Source organism: Neomonachus schauinslandi, chromosome 7 (assembly GCF_002201575.2).
Source record: "Neomonachus schauinslandi chromosome 7, ASM220157v2, whole genome shotgun sequence".
Taxonomy (NCBI): domain Eukaryota; kingdom Metazoa; phylum Chordata; class Mammalia; order Carnivora; family Phocidae; genus Neomonachus; species Neomonachus schauinslandi.
In genome coordinates, this window is record NC_058409.1 from 48134683 (window position 1) to 48153832 (window position 19150).

General features: G+C 39.7%; 1 protein-coding gene across 3 annotated transcripts in view; it reads left to right on the forward strand.

Annotated features, from left to right (window-relative positions):
- MAST4 (microtubule associated serine/threonine kinase family member 4) overlaps positions 1 to 19150 on the forward strand; it is a 542918-nt gene that overhangs the window by 271276 nt on the left and 252492 nt on the right. For all 3 annotated transcript variants that reach the window (XM_044916860.1, XM_044916859.1, XM_044916861.1), the window contains exon 4: positions 17646 to 17677. In XM_044916860.1, coding sequence (XP_044772795.1) covers positions 17646 to 17677 — 32 coding nt within the window. The remainder of the gene's footprint in view (positions 1 to 17645; positions 17678 to 19150) is intronic.

Below are 19150 nucleotides of genomic sequence, written 5' to 3' on the forward strand. Positions count from 1 at the left end.
GTCGGCTAAGCGACTGCCTTCGGCTCAGGTCATGATCCTGGAGTCCCGGGATCGAGTCCCGCGTCGGGCTCCCTGCTCGGCGGGGAGCCTGCTTCTCCCTCTGACCCTCCCCCTTCTCATGCTGTCTCTCTCTATCTCATTCTCTCTCTCTGAAATAAATAAATAAAATCTTAAAAAAAAAAAACTAATGACTAATGATGTACTGTATGGTGACTAACATAACGTAATAATAATTAAAAAAAAAAAAAAGCTAAGGGCATCAGTAAACCTAAAAAGAAAAGCAAATTCCAGAAAGTTATAAACTCTTGAAGCAAGAGGCCCATGACTGGCTCTCAACCTAGGTGGAGTGGCGGGACAGGGAGGAAACGGCCCAACTTCCACTTTTCATTTCTCGTTTTTCTTCGTATCTTCATTCATGTTGTTGAGAGTAATGGTCTCTTGTGATTGTCTACATCCTAAGTGGAAGTCCAAGTCTCAAAAACAGGAAATTTGTTCAGGGAGATCAGAAAATCTGCCAATAGTGAAAAGAAAACCAAGCTAAGTCTTGGCCATTGATAAATAGGGGCCCAGCTCTGTTATTCCATTGGTGTTATAAACACATGGACGTAGTGATAGTTTTTATTTACTGGGTTTGTCTGTTGCACGAACTCTAGGCCTATAGAATACTAGTGTTTTTATGCTTTGTGTTGAGCTCTTTAGATCACTGGATGTACCAGGGATTTGTTCGTATAGCTCTTGTTTGCAGTCTTCTCTTGGATTAGTTGTGCAGTCTTGCAAGGTATAGTAGGGGACACTTGATTGAATTACAGCATAGGTCACCTCGCTGTTTCATCATAGAGAAATTCAAAGTTACCGAGTACAGTAACTGGCATATTATGTAGCAGTAATTTGGCCTCTGCTTTTCTTTTCTTTTTTTTTTTTTTAAAGATTTTTTATTTATTTATTTGACAGAGAGAGACACAGCGAGAGAGGGAACACAAGCAGGGGGAGTGGGAGAGGGAGAAGCAGGCTCCTGGCCGAGCAGGGAGCCCGATGCGGGACTCGATCCCAGGACCCTGGGATCATGACCTGAGCCGAAGGCAGACGCTTAACAACTGAGCCACCCAGGCGCCCCGGTCTCTGCTTTTCTTATGGTTGTCCTACCGTGGTGCTAAAACAAAGGCTCAGTTAACCCTGCATTTCTTAAAGCATGTTCTATGCACATGCCTTAAGTGGGGTTTCCCCCTCAAAGTGTTCCATGAACCCATTATTTTCCAGAGCACTGCTGACTGTGCCCCTTGCTCTTGTTAGATAAAATGCTAATGGAAAAATCTTGCATCAGGTAAATGCTCTGCATTGTATTTAATTGTGTGCTTCTCCAGCTTAAGTGAATACAGAGCCTTTTGTCCAGAAACTTTTAAGTTTTTCTTGTCAAGCGATACCCATAAACCATGTTCTTTGGGAAATGTGAAATTACGTGGACCCTGTTGCTCTTTATTTCAAGGACTGTGAATTAATTCATATTGACTGCATTCTGTATACCTGGAAAACCTCCTCCCCACTTCTTTCTGATAAGGAAGCTTTCATTTTTGGAAGAAAGAAGAGCTCTAACTCAGAAGGCTCTCTGAGGACGGCGTTATTATTTAGGGTTTCCCACTTATAACAGTGTTAGTGTTGTAGTGCTATGTCGTTGTAGGGGATACTGGTCTCGGCTGCCTAACTTGTCCAAGGACTGTCCTAGTTTGCTAGTCCAAGAAAATAAGCTAGGTCAGCTGTCATATCCCTCCAAATGAAAAAAGACAGCTAGCTGCCTGGACTGCAATTGGAAGGAAAGGTCAATCAATATATTACCTTTCCTCTGGTGTGTTCCTTGCCTGCCGGCTGAGTTGTGCCTTCTCAGTAGTGGTGGTAATCTCTTCTGCTAAATTTTATTTTAACCTCGCAAATAGGTTAAAGGAAGGGCACAGTTAATAACGTCTTCTCTTAGACACCTCTGAGCATATTATTTGGGCTGAACCTTGGCCCCCACCCCATCCCCCTCGCCCCAAGCCCAGCACCGTCTTGTTTAGATGGAGAGTTATGCTGGTAGCTCGTTTTATTTATTGTGGGAATTTCTCCCAGACCTCGGTCATGCTCTTGCACAGACAAAAATGCAAACATTTTTGTGATTTTTGACAGTAGCTGGGATCTATGTGGAATAGGGGTTTTTCAAAACATTTCTCAGTCAATATGCTTACTCTCCTTCACCAGCCATGCAGTGTGACACGGCGCATCACCAACACTTGAAATAGACTGCAACAGGAGGTCAGAATGGAGCATAGATTTTCCAGCACAGCATGTTAGATGAAATGATTTTGTGTACTTTGAAGTGGAAAATTCAATCAGAGTTTTCCACACTTTTTAGTTAAAGCAACACTGTTATTTATTGATGAAAGGTAGACTGAGAAAAATAAAGAATGCAGAGTAGACAACAAATCTAGCATTATTCCCCGGTCAGAGCAAGAAATACCTTTTCACTTGTAATTTAATGAAACCTACACATGGTAAAAAGGGTCTGTTTAAAATATGCACAATAGAATCCTTGGAACATATGCCAACTTGTTTAGCATGTGTGGGGATAAAAATGGAATCTGGCTTTTTGAGGAAGTTTGGTTTCCATTGAGATGGACTTCATGCTTGATAAATGGCATTTACAACTGCCTGGGTAATCTGTTTTGGTTTAGTTTTAAAGAAGCAGAGCTCATTTGGAAAGCACCTGAGAGTATCAATAAGAAATGCAAAGATAGATTCTTTAAGCTTTCATTTAAGCAGGCTTAGAGAATATTTGAATTTATTACTGGTTTTCACCTGTCCTTTGGTGCACAGAAGATACATCAGCATAACTACCTATTATGTAGATGAACACTTTATACTTTTAAATTGCAAAACCTTAAGGTTGCAATGTCAGATTTGTGCATGAATATTTAAAATAGAATAATAACCTAATATTAGCATGCTCGATGTATGCCAGTCACTTTTCTAGGTACATTATGTGTATTATTTCATTGAATCTTCACAATAACACTCTGGGCTATTATTACCTATAATTTACAGTGAGAGAAGAGAGCCACAGAGAAGTTAAGTACTTTGCCCAAGGCCATACTCCTAAACCATTTTTTTTTTTTTTTTTTTTTTTTTAGATTTATTTATTTGAGAGAGAGAGAGAGCAGGGGGTGGGGCAGAGGGAGAGGGAGACAAGCAGACTCCCCGCTGAGCGGGGAGCCTGATACAATAAGGGGCTCGATGCGGGGCTTGATCCCAGGACCCTGATATCATGACCTGAGCTGAAATCAAGAGTCAGACACTTAACCGACTGAGTCACCCAGGCACCACTCCTAAGCCAAGTATTCTGAGCCACTTTGCCTGGCTGCCTCTCAGAGACTTTGCCACTTAAGCACTTTCCTCCTGGTGAGCCTAGGCATGTGTGGGTTATCAACTTGATTCAACTAGTGTATCACATTTAGCACAGAGGTTTGTATTTACATTCTTTCTTTAAAAGAGACCTATAATCTCTTCTATGTGAAATCTATGAAAACCCAAACTCGAAAAAACAGAAGTATGGTGGATACCAGGAGCTGGGGGTATGAAGAAATGTGGTTTAAGAGTCCATACTGAAACTAGTAGATAAGTCCTGGACATCTAATATACAGTACAGTGCTTATAGACCATAAAACTATTGTAAACATGGAGCTTGCTAAGAGACCAGATCTTAACTGTTCTTACCACTAGAAGAAATAGTAATTATGCGACACTGTAGAATGTGGCAACCATATTGCAGCATAATGTATCAAGTCAATATGTTGCATGCCTTAAACTTACTCAATGTTCTATGTTAATTATATCTCAATTAAAAAAATGATCTAATTCTTTAACAGTCTGTTTTACTTAGGTACTATTTTTTTTGTTCAATAAATAATTCAATTTAGTGTAATTAAATTTTCTTTTTTTAACCAGCATTTAAAAGTGATAGAACCCTTTAAAAACATTAGTGTAAATTCATCAGCTTTTCTATTTTTTTTTTTAAAGATTTTTTATTTATTTATTTGGCAGAGAGAGACACAGCAAGAGAGGGAACACAAGCAGGGGGAGTGGGAGAGGGAGAAGCAGGCTTCCCGCGAGCAGGGAGCCCGATGCAGGGCTTGATCCCAAGACCCTGGGATCATGACCTGAGCCGAAGGCAGACGCTTAACGACTGAGCCACCCAGGCACCCCCATGAGCTTTTCTAAATAGTGTGGCTTTCAAAGATAGTTCAACTGCCTGTGACTTTGTATTCTTTAATGATCTACAGTTGATTCCCTGTCTTTGTTCATGATATTGTATAGTATTGTCAGTTGTGTTTTTTTTTTTAATTTATTCACTGTAGTTTCAATGAGATAAGCATACGACTATTTCAGTATCCTACACATATGTCTTCTCAGCTTTTACTGTTATTGTTGTTTGCTTTCATTCAATACACAGTGAGTCCAAAATCAACTGTCAGTTTCAGGTTTCCAAAGTAATCCAGTGTAATCCATCATGAGAACACAGAGCTTCTGTGTGATACAGTAATCTTATCAGTACAGTAAGGTCTGTTATGCTTCTGATTTTTCAAAGGAAGAACCTAATTAGTATAATAGAAACCAAAGTGGAAACCACTTCAGTTCACCCCTGAATTACAAATGGCTACATTCACATATTACAAAGGGAAAATCTTCCTGCTTGGAAATTGCTTTATTTTTTCAGTCAACAAAAATGAGAGGCCACCTTATGAAAACTTTCTTAGGTCCCAAATTTAAACATCCACCCGTTTTGTAATCCTTGTGATCCAAAAACATCACAAGGGATCATTTTGACTTTGAGAGAAGGATTCTGTCTTTGCAATGAGAACAGAATTCAGTCTGGGAAGAAGCAACTGAAAACCAAAAGCCTTTTATTGCTTTCGATGCCTTTTTTTTTTTCTTTTTAAAGGCAGAAACTTCACTGCAGTGTAATATTTTCTGCTAATTAACTGTCACAAATGTGATGCCCTTAAGTTTGGAGTCTCTTTAGTTAACTTCAGTCATTAACGCACACTGTGCAGCCCTCCCAAATCTGTTTTGAAAAAAGGAACCACATCGACAGATCTGTAATCCATGTTGTCAAAGTTTTTGTTTCTCATAGAATCTGATCTTAATTTCGAGAACATTTGGTCATTTTCTTTGGGTAGCAAACACCAGCCCTTCTAATGCTCATAATTGGTGGTGCCAGGATTGTCTTGATGCCTAGTGGGCCTTTGGATACACTGCTCCAAAGGTGACTTGAAAAGTTCAGTATGAACTGTTTTTGGAGAGTATCAGGAATATATTTAGCTGCAAACAACAGAAAACTAATAGCAGTTTAAATAAATAAGGATTTATTATTTCTCCCATAAAAGTGTTCGCCAATTGAACGACCACGACTGGCGCAGTATGGAAACAGGGTCCATCAGCCCACTTGTGTCTTTGCTCTGCTGTCCTTCACGAGGCCTCTGACCTTGAGCAAATCACAGTGTAACTTTTCCAAAACTCGGTTTTCCCAACAGAAGAAGTGGTGGTAACGCTCTCTGTAATTGCGGGGCTGGAGTGAGTCTCCGGTGAAATCCTGTATGAGAAAACATGGAGCACAGTGCGTGGCACTTACCAGGGGAGAGCTGATGCGTGGAATTGTGGCGGCAGGCAGAGCAGTGCCGGTTTTCATGGTGGTTATGCAGGGGGAGGTGCAAAGTAGGAAATAGGAGATACCTTAACTCGTGTTCATCAGTCTTGGGGCTCCCAATTCCAGCATCTTCCAGGTGCTGTTACTTGAAATACCACATTGGGGAAAATAATTTTAAAAGTCAGATACCGTGCCCTTTAACAAATAGGACCTATTACTAAGTAAAATATATCCCCCATAAGCCAATTGTTTATTTTATTCTGTGACCTCCTTACAATAAATTTCAGTACCATTAAAGGCTTAAGTCACATTATTGATTATTTGAATATGTGTGTCATTAATCTTCCATCACCCTCGTACATTTTGTATGTACATTTTAAGTGTCGTCTTTTGCATTTAGATGGAGAAGAGTGTCAGAAGAAAGCAGACTTGTGGGTATTAGCCTCATACAGCACTTCAAGAGCTCCCTGGAGCTGATTTGCCAGTAAATTTCTACACTAAAATGGGCTTTCAGAAGAGTGACTGCTAGATAAACTCTAAGGTGTCCTTAGTAAATAAAAATGATTAATCTCACCCGGGCACCTGGGTGGCTCAGTTGGTTAAGCGACTGCCTTCGGCTCAGGTTATGATCCCGGAGTCCTGGGATCGAGTCCCACATCGGGCTCCCGGCTCAGCAGCCTGCTTCTCCCTCTGACCCTATCCCCTCTCATGCTGTTTCTCTCTCTCTCTCTCAAATAAATAAATAAAAAATAATAATAATAATCTCAGTTGAATAAATTCTCTATCACTGGTCAGATAGTCTCATCCAATTCTGGTTCCTGGTTCTATAAAAAGCCCTTTTCTTTTTGTATTAAGGTTGTCCATACTTTTAATGGAACCTGTGAATTATTGTCTGATTTTTAAAAATTGGTTCATAAAAGGATATTGATTCTTTGAATTAGGGGCAGTTGAAATATTGTTTATGGGCAAACTGGCCTCCTTTGATCGAACCTGGAAGCTACTGTCAAGGAAACTTATCTTAAATTGGTGTTAAGATACACTTTTGAAAAAATGATCACAACTCTTAATAATTGCCTCTGGATTGGACATGACGTCAGTGTGGGAATGCAAGGGAACCAAAAGGTAAAAGTGAAGATCCGTTAAGTGGGGTTCTCTCTAATTGCTTAATTTTTATTCCCAGTCACAGATGTGTTTTCCTGGGTAATGAGAAGATTTTAAAATCAAATAAAGCTTTTTAACCTTGAAGATGTTTGCCAGCCACTGTTCTATTGAAGAATCCTGTAGATTTATACTGATCCTACGGGGTGTCTCATATCCACTATATTAACTAGCTTTTTAGAAGCTTATGAACATTGCAGCTTTTATTGATTCCAGGGAATTGTACCCAACAATAAGCAAGAAAAGTCGATGGTAACTTTCTTCCCATATAGGGGTGTGCAGATCAATACTTTGAATTTACTATAATTTGCGGGTAATGGATGGAAGAACTGAAAAAATTGTGAAGCCTTGTGGGGCACAGCTGTGCGGTGTTGGCTTTTTATCTAAGCTCACTGTAGGTCACAGGCTTTCCCAAGTAACAAGAAACATAGTTAAGTGGCAGGGCAGATACACGTATTTATCAAGATCTTCATAAGACTCTTCTAAGGGAAAAAAGAAAATCACAAAACTTGTCCACAGTGACCTTAATTTTATAGTCCTGAAGGGTCTCTAAACTTGCACTCTCTTAAAGGCAATTAAAATTCTAAATATCTAGACTTTGCGTTTGATCTCCTGTTACAGGCATTTTCCTGATGATGAGTAACAGTGTATTTTTCCACTGAAGCCCAATGGGCTTCGAATCTTCCAGGTGGTTCCCAGAACAGTGGCTGGGTTCCACATTGAGAGAGAGAGGAGGAGGGGTCTTTTGTGCTCCTTCTTTGATTTTCCCCATTTCTGTTTCTCGGAGCTCTTCCCTTGTGCCCTACGTGCCTCGTCTAATGTGAGTAGCACGCTAACATAGCAATAGCTGACATTTAGGGTGCTCTCGTGTTTGAGACCTGGGCTTAATGCAGGACCTTTATTCTCATTCATCTTCTCAACACCTTAGGACATCAACTGTCATATCCTCATTTTATAATTCAAGAGACTGAGTCCTAGACAGGGAAAGGAAGATTTTTAAGGATGCTCTCTAGCATTGACTTAATAATAGAATATACATGTATGTGAATCTATATCTTGTCCATTTAATCATTATGAAGTATACAATTAGCTTAAATATATATATATTTTTTTTAGCCGAAAGTTTGGCTGATCTAGTATGTTTTCTTATTTAGCTTCTTTTGTTGTGAAGGACTGTGACTCCTCCAATTGGATCTAAGGGAGTTTCTTTCATTTCAAAAAGGACACGCTTTCTCTTGAAAGAAATAGTCCTTTGTTCTTAGAGAACAAAATAAGCACATAAAATAAAATTTGACTGTGCTGGAAGCTACCAACCCTCAGGAAATAAGATGCCCTTCACTTTAGTATGTAGTAAACACTTAGCAAACTGGAGATGTTACTAATATAAGTACTAGCTATTATTCAGCAACCCATGTAGGAAGTGTAAAGTCTGACTTAGAAGTAGAGTTCCCGTGCATAATACGGAATTGGAAGTCAGTGTGGTTACAAATGTCTGATTGCCATGCTTGATATTTTGAAGTCAAAGGTGTAACCTGTTAGGAAATGTCAGCAACCGGGTAAAGGAAGCTTGTTCAATTTGCTCATTTACTTAGGGTTAGCTGGATATTTGACTCGTTATGCTTTTTTCTACTTTAATAGGTCTGTGTTAAAAATAATGTGTTTTCAAGGCTTTGCTTCAAATACAGTCAATCTGTAAGAAATAATTTGTGTGAAATTTGCTTAGAAAGAGCTGCAAAAATCTGTAGCATCCCTTTCTGAGAGTAACTGCCAATGTGTTATCAACTACGAATACACCTTGATAGCCTACACGAGGCGGGGTCCCAGTGCAGATCGACCAAGTCTTCCTTGGGGATGAAAAATAATTAAACTGCTCTGGACTCTGGCTGATGTGTATTCAAAGACAGGTTAAGCCATTTACCAGCTCTGTGACCTTGTGTAAGCTCCTTAACCTGTCTCTGTCTCAGTTCTGTAAAATGGAAATGCTGGTGAAGATGAAATGAGATCATGTACATCAGCACACAGTGGATGTGAGGTGCTGTTCTTAAGTGGAGGGAGGCAGATGAGCTTAGTAAAGAAAAACCACTTCTGCCCTGTGTGTACAAATCATAAAGTAGAAAAGGGGTTTGTGATGATTGGTGTGTAACTTTCATGTAAGAAAGACCCAGGATGTTGACCCTTGCTCTTACATTACTCTGGAACTTTATCTCACGTTCCTGCCCATCAGGGATCCTGTGGTCTAACTTAAATGGATTTTCTATCCCCTCATCCATTCAGATTTCTTTTATTTAACTTCTGAAAGGTCCTCTGTGCTTTTGGATGGCCCTTTTTCCTCATCTCTGCATGACACCCTGCCCTTAGCTCCTAAGGTTCGAAACCTTCCCATTAGTTAAGCATTTATTCTCAACACCTTATAGATCCTGTACACATTTCTATCTTGAATCTGCTCCTCTCTGACCTCCCCATTGCCTCTTCCTTGGTCCCTACTCTGCTCCTCTCTGACCTCCCCATTGCCTCTTCCTTGGTCCCTACTCCACCATGCTTCCCAGACAGCTTTATAAGCCACCTAATTCCTTTCCTGTTTGTCCTTAGTAAGCCATTTGACACCCTGATGGCAAAGTGATCTTTTTTAATATGCAGACTTGACCATTATTTTCTCCTATTTAAAATGTTATAGGGGTGCCTGAGTGGCTCAGTTGGTTAAGTGTCTGCCTAAGGCTCGGGTCACGATCCCCGGGTCCTACGATCAAGCCCAGTGTCTGGCTTCTTGCTCAGTGGGGAGTCTGCTTCTCCCTCTCCCTCTGCCCCCTTCCCCCAACTTGTGCTCACTGTCTCTTTCTCTTTCAAATAAATAAATAAAATCTTTAAAAAAAAATAAAAAAAATAAAATGTTACAGGAACTCATTGCCAATAGCTTAAAGGCAAGCTCTTCGAAAAACTTTGTGATTTGACCCTATCTCTGCCTCCATATTCTTGTCCTGTTGACTTTTTCTTTCTATCTTCAGTTCCAGCCATTCCGAATTTACTAAGAGCTGTGTATTCTTTCACTCCACCTGGCCTTCCTACATCTCTTCCCTTTTCTGGAATATCCCTTTTCTCGCCCACTCCTGAGGATGCCTAGCCAACTCCCAGTTGCTGCTGAAGAAAAACCAGATGCAAGTAGTGTGTCGCTTTAGAATATTTGAACTGCAAGGAACAGAACACACAAGTTAAACTGGTTAAAACAGTAAAGGGAATCAACTGGTTCATGTGTCATGTATGAATGATATCACCCAAGACCCAGTTTCTAGCTGTCTGTCTTGTCTGCCACCTTCCATGTCTGTCTACCCTATGGCTGCCATTAACTTCTTGCGGTTAGTGCTCCTTCCTTCCTGCTAGCTCTCTCAGAAAAGGGAGGCAATTCTTTCCCAGGATACTGGAACACATATTGTTTTGCATCTTGTTTTCCCAGATTGAATCACATGCCATCTCTGAACCCACTTACTTTGGCCAAAGCAAATGAACTTTGTCATTAGCTTCCCTGAACCTGAGCTAAGCCTTGGGGTTGAGAGTAGTGTGAGTTCCAGCAGGTTTTGTTATCACAAATAACAGGTAGCATCATTGGGCGATAAGCAGTACTGACCCTCCTTACAGAAAACTGATCACTTCCTCCCTTGGTCCTGTTGCATACTTGAAAAAGGCCTCTATTCCAGGTTTTTCAACATTGAAGTTTATAGCAAATGGAGTCCTTTATCCCCAGGGCCTGGCACAACACACTCTGCCCCCCTGTCTGAATTGGAACTGGATGACACTGGTTCAGATTTTGCTCCCAGCACCTCCTGGCTTTGTGGAGAAGGCAATTGCTAGTCTCCCCTGGGCTTTCAGTGGGAAGACTTGAGGGTCCTGTCAGACAGCTGGGAGATTATGTTGTAGAATTCTTAGACTGAGTTTTTGATAAGAGCTTCTAAAACCAAAAGAGACAGATAGCCATATTGTGACTTAGAAACTTTGTCTATAGAAAGAGCCTGTGAGCCTAATGCCAAGTCAAGAGGACAATAGCTGATTACTTGGGTTCACACCAGAAAAAAGCCAACCTGGCAAGAAAGCTACCAACCTGGTAGCCACTTTCTTCTTTTATTAAAAGAAAGTGAGAATGTGGTTTTGATCAAGGAAAATGGATATGAAAACCCAGCAAGCATTTTGTGTATACCTTTTACAGTTGATTGTGTTGAGCTTTACTACCACAAATAAATACATTTAAGTGTTTATAGATACAAAAATAGAATGAAATAGAACCTGCAAGAAAGAGGAGATCCTTTGGGATTCTCCACCCATCTCACATTCCCACTGAGGGATTTTAGTGATGTTTTACGGGTTAAATGGTGTGAATGTCCAAGCAGATCTTTAGAGGTCGACCTCCTGCTTTTCTACAGCCTTCTAAGGCAGAAAACCAATTACTTAATGGGCTGTTCACTGGAGTTTTCAAGCATTGTTTGCACATAAGCGTTAACACTGCTCTGATTCTAAACCAAGTGTCATGTAAGGTCTGGTTCTGTAGTGTGAACTGACCTGATTCACAAGTGACCCTCAGAAACGGAGGCCAGAAAAATGGGGCCCAAATCCCTTCTTTAGGAGGCCCAATTCCCAGATGAATCTGTACTCCTCACTAATTTTACACCCTACCAGGTAGAGGGAGTTCCACTGGGGGGTACCTTTCCGTGCCCTCCAGCGCTTCCCCTTGCAAAGGAAATAACTGAAAACCTAAAAGTTCACTATTGTAATGATGGCAAGAAAACTAATATTCCTTAAAGAAAAAAATCCTAAAGCAAATGATTTATGCAAATTCATTGTCCTTCAGGGGACTTAAAAGTATTAGGGCACCTGGGTGGCTCAGTTGGTTAAGCATCTGACTCTTGGTTTCCACTCGGGTCCTGATCTTAGGGTAGTGAGATCGAGCCTGTGAACCTAATGCCAGGTCAAGCCAGTGCAGAACCTGCTTAAGATTCTCTCTCTCCCTTTGCCTCTCCCTCTCCAGCTTGCTCTCTCTCAAAATACATAAATAAATAAGCACTAACGTCCACTAAACAGCTTAAACAAACCGCTCTCCCTCTAGATCTCCTGAGGTGGGGTTCAAGCATTGGTATTTTTAAAAGCTCCCTGGATGATATTAATGTGTCACCCGGCTGTGTTCGGACCCACTGCATGAGCTGAGTTATCTCATCCCCTTTTATTTTCTGTCCACTGTTAGCATTTACATGTTCAGGTAAAACTGCATAGTCTCACACCTAGTGGTATCTCTTTTCTTGTGTGTGTATGCGTTTCCCCAGCTAGCTTTTAAATCTGTCGTATTTTGTTTCCTCCTTAGGTGCCCCTAATAGTGCCTGATACATTGCCCTGCACATCTTGGCTCTTGGGACTCTTTCCCTAAATCAGTGGTTTGTCCGTGCAGAGTAGTTGTAACTCTCAATGATATGGTGAGCTTACCAATGACTAATTCTCCCACTATGCTGGTGAAGGGATCTAGCATTCTTCTCTGTTCCATGACAGCTGAGGCAGAGAACCAGGTGTGATCATCCTAACACTCACGGAGGGGGGTGGGGGGACCCACTAGGAGTGATGAGGGAAAGGTGCACAGGCAGTTAAGTTACATTCTCTGGAGGCTGGGCTGGAGTTGAGTATTCAGTTGTGGGCATGTCCTGAGTGTGGCCGTGTTCGCCGGGGTTTAATTTCCTGGTTCCTGTCCATTTTCTGATCTTTTCTGTGCTACCATCCGGTCACCTGTGTGAGAGCTGGTATCTACCCAATAGATTTTTTTTATTTGTAGCCTTTCTCAATTTCTTTGTTATTAAGAACCCTAGTTGCCTCATTGTGCAATGCACCATTTAACAACATGTAGCAAGATTCTCCCCACTTGAAGATTTTAAATGTTGAGGTGCCCGTGACAGTGCCTAAAGGTGTGCCTCTTTGTTCCTGTTTTTTCCTGTCTCAGCCAGCCCATGGCTTTATATGCCAACTTATAGGATAATAACTCCAAAGTCTATTTCCAGCCCCAACCTCTTTCCTGAATCCAGGTTCATAGAAGTCCAGCCACCTATTTGGAAATTTCTCTTTGGAATTCTTAGAGTCATCTTGGATGAAACATGTCTGAGCTAAACTATTCTGTCCTCAAACTGGATTTGCTCAGGCAGGAAACTTTAGAGTCTTCCTTGATTCCTCTCTTATTCCACATACAGTTCTTTTATAGATTCTATAAAAATGTTTCTCAAATCTGACTGCTTCTCGCCATCTTCATGGATGGTCCTAACCAAGTCTTCTCTCACATAGGTGACTTGAATAACCTAAAAATTGGGATTAAATGTTTCCTTAAAATAAGCTTAGAATATTTAGATATTTATTTGTTCATCCCTTCCATCCTCCCCACCAGTTTAACTTTCTTCCTACCTCTCTCTCTTCTCCTGTGTGAGAAAGAACTTTTTAAATTTTTGAAATAATTCTAGATTGATAGAAAAGTTTTAAGACACTTGAGAGAATTTCTCTATACTTTTCCACTATGTTAATATCTTTTCTTTTTTAAGATTTTATTTATTTATTTGAGAGAGAGAGAGAGCACAAGCAGAGTGAGCCGCAGGCAGAGGGAGAAGCAGGCTCCCCACTGAGCAGGGAGCCCAACTTGGGACTCCATCCCAGGACCGTGAGATCATGACCTGAGCCAAAGGCAGATGCTTAACCAACTGAGCCACCCAGGCACCCCATTCACTATGTTAATATCTTATATAATCTTAATACATTTGTCAAAACTATGAAATTAACATTGGTACATTACTATTATCCAAATAAAGTCTGAGTTTAGTTATCAGCACGTTTTCCACTAATGGTCTTTTTTATGATCCAGAAACCAGCTCAGGATCCTACATGATTGCATTTAGTCATCATCTCTCCCTCTTTAATCTCTCACGGTTTCTCAAATGTTCCCTGTTTTTCACAATCCCGACAGTTTTAAAGAGTACTGGTCAGGTGTTCTGTAGAATGACCCTCAACTAGGGTTTGCCCGATGTTTTTTCATGATTAGACTGGACTTAAGGATTTTTAGTGAGAAAACCACAGAGGTGAAGCCGCTTCTCATCACATAACATCAGGGACACATGATAACACTTACCAGGTCGTGTTAACCTTGATCACTTGATTAAGACCTAGTCTGTCAGGTTTCTCGACTGAAAAGTTGTTATTTTCCCTTTCTCTATTCTGTTTTTTGGAAGTGAGTCACTAAATCCAGCCCAGTCTCAGGGGGAAGAGAATTAAGCTCCATCTCTTAGAGAGGGGTTATCTATGTATATTATTTGTAATCAAATCTCCTTTCTCTCTTAAATCACAGAATGACCCATCAGTTAAAAAGAATAGCTCAAAGGTTCCCTAAACATATGTGGCCATATTGTTCTATTTGTGTATCTATAACTCTTAAAAACTTATTAAATAGTATATTCTTTTAAAATTACCATTGTGGAAATTGCTTGTACATATGAAACATTGCAGGTTTCTCTCTTGGGTTCATGAATAAAACAAGTTATTTTCTCCTTTTGAGGCCAAGGTTGGCGGCGTGGGGGGAGAAGCAGAATCATTTCTTAGGGCTGTTTTGTTCCTGGATTCTCCAGGAATTCTCTACTGGATTTGAGGGACCCTTGTTTGTCTTCACTCTTATCCAGGAATCACAAGAAGGTACCAGTATTCTCAAACAAGATTAACTTTTCTTCACCCTTATTTTCAATATACATAGAAGCTAGTTAGCACTTTTAGAAAGGGGGGCAAAGGAAATTGTACTGTTGAGCAAGTAATGAAAAACAGCAATTCTAAAAAAATGTTAGAAGTCCCTGAGAAATCAGTATCAATGAAAACCATTTAAAAAATTTTAATGTTCTTGGGGCGCCTGGGTGGCTTAGTCGGTTAAGCATCTGCCTTCGGCTCAGGTCATGATCCCAGGGTCCTGGGATTGAGCCCCACATCGGGCTCCCTGCTCAGTGAGGAGTCTGCTTCTCCCTCTCCCTCTGCCTGCCGCTCTGCCTACTTGTGCTTTCTCTCTCTCTAATAAATAAATAAAATTTAAAAAAAAAATTTTAATGCTGTTAAATGTATTCTTAGAGTGTCTTTAACCCTGTGATGATTAATAATTCCATATTGTTTAGTTCAGGTTGATACTTTCTGACCTTTATTCTCTTTGCCCCACACTTCTTCCCTCCCCTAATTCTTACCTGATGCTAAATTATTAATGCGTGTTCCAGATATACTAAGCAGAAGCTTTGGTTTATGACTCGGACCAATACCATATGTCTTATCTAATTATCTAAGTATGTGTTAGTGACCTTCACCTGACATTAAGAAAATAAAATGAAGACACATACACAGTGTACCACAGGGGCTTCGGCAGTAAATGCCTTGATGCTGCTCATTGACTTCTGAGGGGTGCACATTGATCAGCGTGTGGTCCCCACACTTGAGCCAGCCCTTGCTCAGTCTGCAATTGCTTAGTCCTCATGGTATCTGCCGCCTTTTGCAGCCACTGTTCACAAGGTCTTGGCCACAGCACATTCATTCCTCTCACTTTATTACCATCACATCTGATTCCAATTTGCTACCAAATTGAGTTTCCAGTCCCGAGTCTGACATTCAAACCGTCAGATGGATTAGCTCCTTCAGCTTGGTTAGTGTGGAAGCATCAGGTCAGTTGACAGTGGCCGATTAAATGTCCTTTGCTCCTCATCCTGGAGCCTCGGCTGCCATCCCGTGGAGCAAGCAGCGCCGGGTCACCCACCGTAACCTTTCTTCTTGTTTAGAACTCATCATGCTAGACCTATCGCAAAGACTTCTGATTAAAAACAGAGTTGGTTTTTCTCCCTTATCTTGCTGTTTCAGCAGTTTTTTTCTCGGAGCGGAGCCGCCAGCTTATGGTTGGGTCATTTGGTGGAATATGATTAATTGAACTATTTGGGGATCACTCATTTGGCCCTTTGCCTCTCATATCATCTGAGTGATCTGTTTGCATATGGAGTTGAAACAGCATCTGATTTACTCTGTTATTAATGATAACCCGTCAGCCCTGCCTCCTTTTCTTGCTACACTGCTGTCAGATCAACTCACGGGATCACAGTGTTTCCTTACTCGAGCTCTAGGCGTTTGCTGGGCAGCAGGCTTCCGTAATTCCTTTCTAATAGACACAGTCTGGTGAACGATTACTTCCAGGGAGTTTTTCTCTTTCTTTTCTCTTTTTAACCTGAATCCAAAAACACATGTCTCAGTGCTTGTCATTACCAAAGATAGACATACAGAGAATTGCTCATTGGTTTTCTATTTACATTTCAGTTCCCAAGGAAAACAGTCTTGGTCAGAGACTTTTCTCTTGTCCTTAGGGGTTTTAGTAAATGAAGGTGTACTTATGTTTCACAATCAGGCATCCACGTTGAGCAAGCACTGTAATTTCTTGGAGATAATCAAGGATTAGAGAAAAAAGCGAAACAAAACAAAAATACAGCATTTCATCCCTGAACCCTGAGGCCCTAGAGAGAAGGAAGATCTCCTGCTTCTAAAATGGTTCTTTGTTTCTTCTTGTAATTAAACAATGATATGATTATTATAACTGTATCAGAATATATTTGCCGGTTAATAAGTAAGACGTGTTATATTTAAAGCAGCATCCTCCCCTTGGTCTGCTCATTTCAAGGCCATGTTCTGCAAGCTGTGCTGGAATTAATTGTGCTGTTTAGAAGTAAGATCTGCGGCCACTGTCTGTGACAAACATTTAAGGATCCAATAAAAATAGGGGACAGGAAAGGTGAATTTGAAGTTGAGGGGGAAACACCTTTCAAAAAATAATGCTCAACCTCCTGGAAGGCAAAAAAAGAAAAAAGAAAAAAAAGGTAATTATGGGAATGAAAAACTAAATTTAGTCAAGTCTTTCAAATTTATACTGTGTTCTTTTTTAGTTTGAATAGCCTGATGCCTCATGGCTTCCTATTCTTTAATTATTGTTATCAAGTAATCATTCCTGAGTACCCAGGCTTCTGAAATCTTCATTCGTGGGTGGAGATATTTCTGTATTTCTTTTTGTTTATTTGTTTGGTTGGCTTTTTGTTTGTTTTCACAGTCTCCCCTATAGTTAGGTGGATAGTGATCTTAATTTGTGGTAAGTGTGAGAGCGCCCTTTTGAAGACTTTAAAGCACTCTATTAATTGTTGCTGTCTGGTTACCTTTTGAGAGATTCATTAACCTACTTTTAAGTCATCAAAGTCATAAATCGCATTTATGTTAAGAAATAAAACCAGAAGGAAACCTTTTGCTTTATTGAAGAAAATCATAATAAAGTGTAATCTTCGGTATGCACAGTGTCTTGCATGAGTTTATTTCTGTTGGGGGTAAATAGTCTGATTTAACAGTTTTTTTTCATTTCACCTTTCATTTAATTATAATCCTATAAAATTTCTGCTCCTCCTTCTATCTCTTTCCTTTTTGGATAAGTCCTTTGGTTCCTCCAGTTTTCTAATGCTCAATTTTAAGGCCATGTAGCTCAACTTTGTATTGTATTGTCCTTGCTGTGAGAGGATTAATGTCTTTTCTGTTTCGGAATTTAGATGAACTATGTTTTTACTTTGAACACAGCGAACACAGCGTGGAAAGAGAACAATGTAAGAAAGGATCCAGCATAAAATCATGACATTAAAATCTTTTCATTGTGGGAAATGCTAAATCAAGCATAATGAAGAATGGTACATTATAGGCTATCTGCTCGCTCAGTGCCTTACTAGTCTAAGGTTAATGTGGCCTCTCATATATATGTTTTGTTTTTCTTTTGCAGAAGGAGCTGAGTCTCCCCAGAAGAGGAAGTTTGTAAGTAGCCTAATTTTGTTTCCTTATTATTACTATATTGTACAGTTTGTAATGTGATTATTCTCTGACTTGTTAGGATTTTCAGGCAAATGGAGGGCTAATGATAATCAACTGTAATGAGAAAACAGACACTTTGCATTTATTTATAAATGTTACATATTCATGATTTCAGGATAACTTGATAACAGGATAACCAGATTTTGTCCTTATGGGCATTATAAGCCAAAATGCTTACTTATTCCTGGGACAACATTAATTTAAAAAAAAAATTCTCTTAGGTAATCAAGCAAAAACATTATTTGGTCTGCAGATAGTATAAATGGATCTGAGTCAAGAATTAGTGTTCTATATGTTCAGGAAATCTGTGATTGTTTTTATGCTATGGATTTTATGCAAAGTAAATGATAAACTTTTGCCGTGATGATGAAGAGTTTAAATCAGCTAAACTTTCTGTTAGATCTAGATCTTATTGCATTGACTCAGGTCATGGTCTTGTTTTAAAATAGCTGATTTATGAACCTTAACTGATTTCTTTATAGTTTGTTTCAACCTTTTGTCTTGAAGGCTAATAATATATTTGCATAAATTATAGCTTTTTTTTTTAACATTAGCAAGTTGCAGAAGGAAATTAATTGCCTTTAACATTCCACTAAATTTAGGGTTGATTTGTTACCAACTAGTACTATGTAAGGGCTTGTCTAGAAATACTGGGATTTGGTATCTACGTTGAATAATTGAGTGGATGGGGCAATGTCCTTTTTAAAGAATAAGTATAATATTTAAGGTAGGTTGATGCGGATCTCGACTTGGAGTATTAGAAATGTATATGGTAACTGTTGGAAGATAGTATTCATTTTGTTGACCAATTTTTGGATGATGTCAGCCTTTGCATCTGACAACCAAAACTTCATCTGCTCTGAACATTTCAAAACTATCTATTTTGGTTCTTAACGTTTTATAGCTTTAGGCTGCCTGGAGGATGTGGGATCATTGTTCTTGAAGAAGGTGTCTGGATAAATTTTCACTGGCTTCCAGCTTACATCTCTATGTGCTAGAGGTTAATGGCCTAAAAGTTGGCCATAGGAAATGCCTTTAGAATTAAAAACTTGCCGCCTTCTGAATCATGATTAGGACTCTCACCTAGACTTGGAAAAGTCCAAATGTTTGGGTGTTTCTAATCATGATGAAAAATAAGAAATAAGAAAACCCGAAGTAAAACTACATGAAATATCATAATAGAAAAAAATCTCTTTTCCCTTGTATTGTACCTTTATTTAATGCTTAAAGTATCCTAGGTTTGTCTTCAGTATTTTATTTGAAAACTTCAGAATTTCAGTCAAATCTTCCTTCTAGCCTTTATAATAGATTGCATTTCCTTCAGTTTTTGAGTTAGTATATTTCCTGTAAATTTTTATTAAGATAATGTTAATTATCAATTAGAGTTCCCATGTCTATTTAAGGGCCACATCTCCT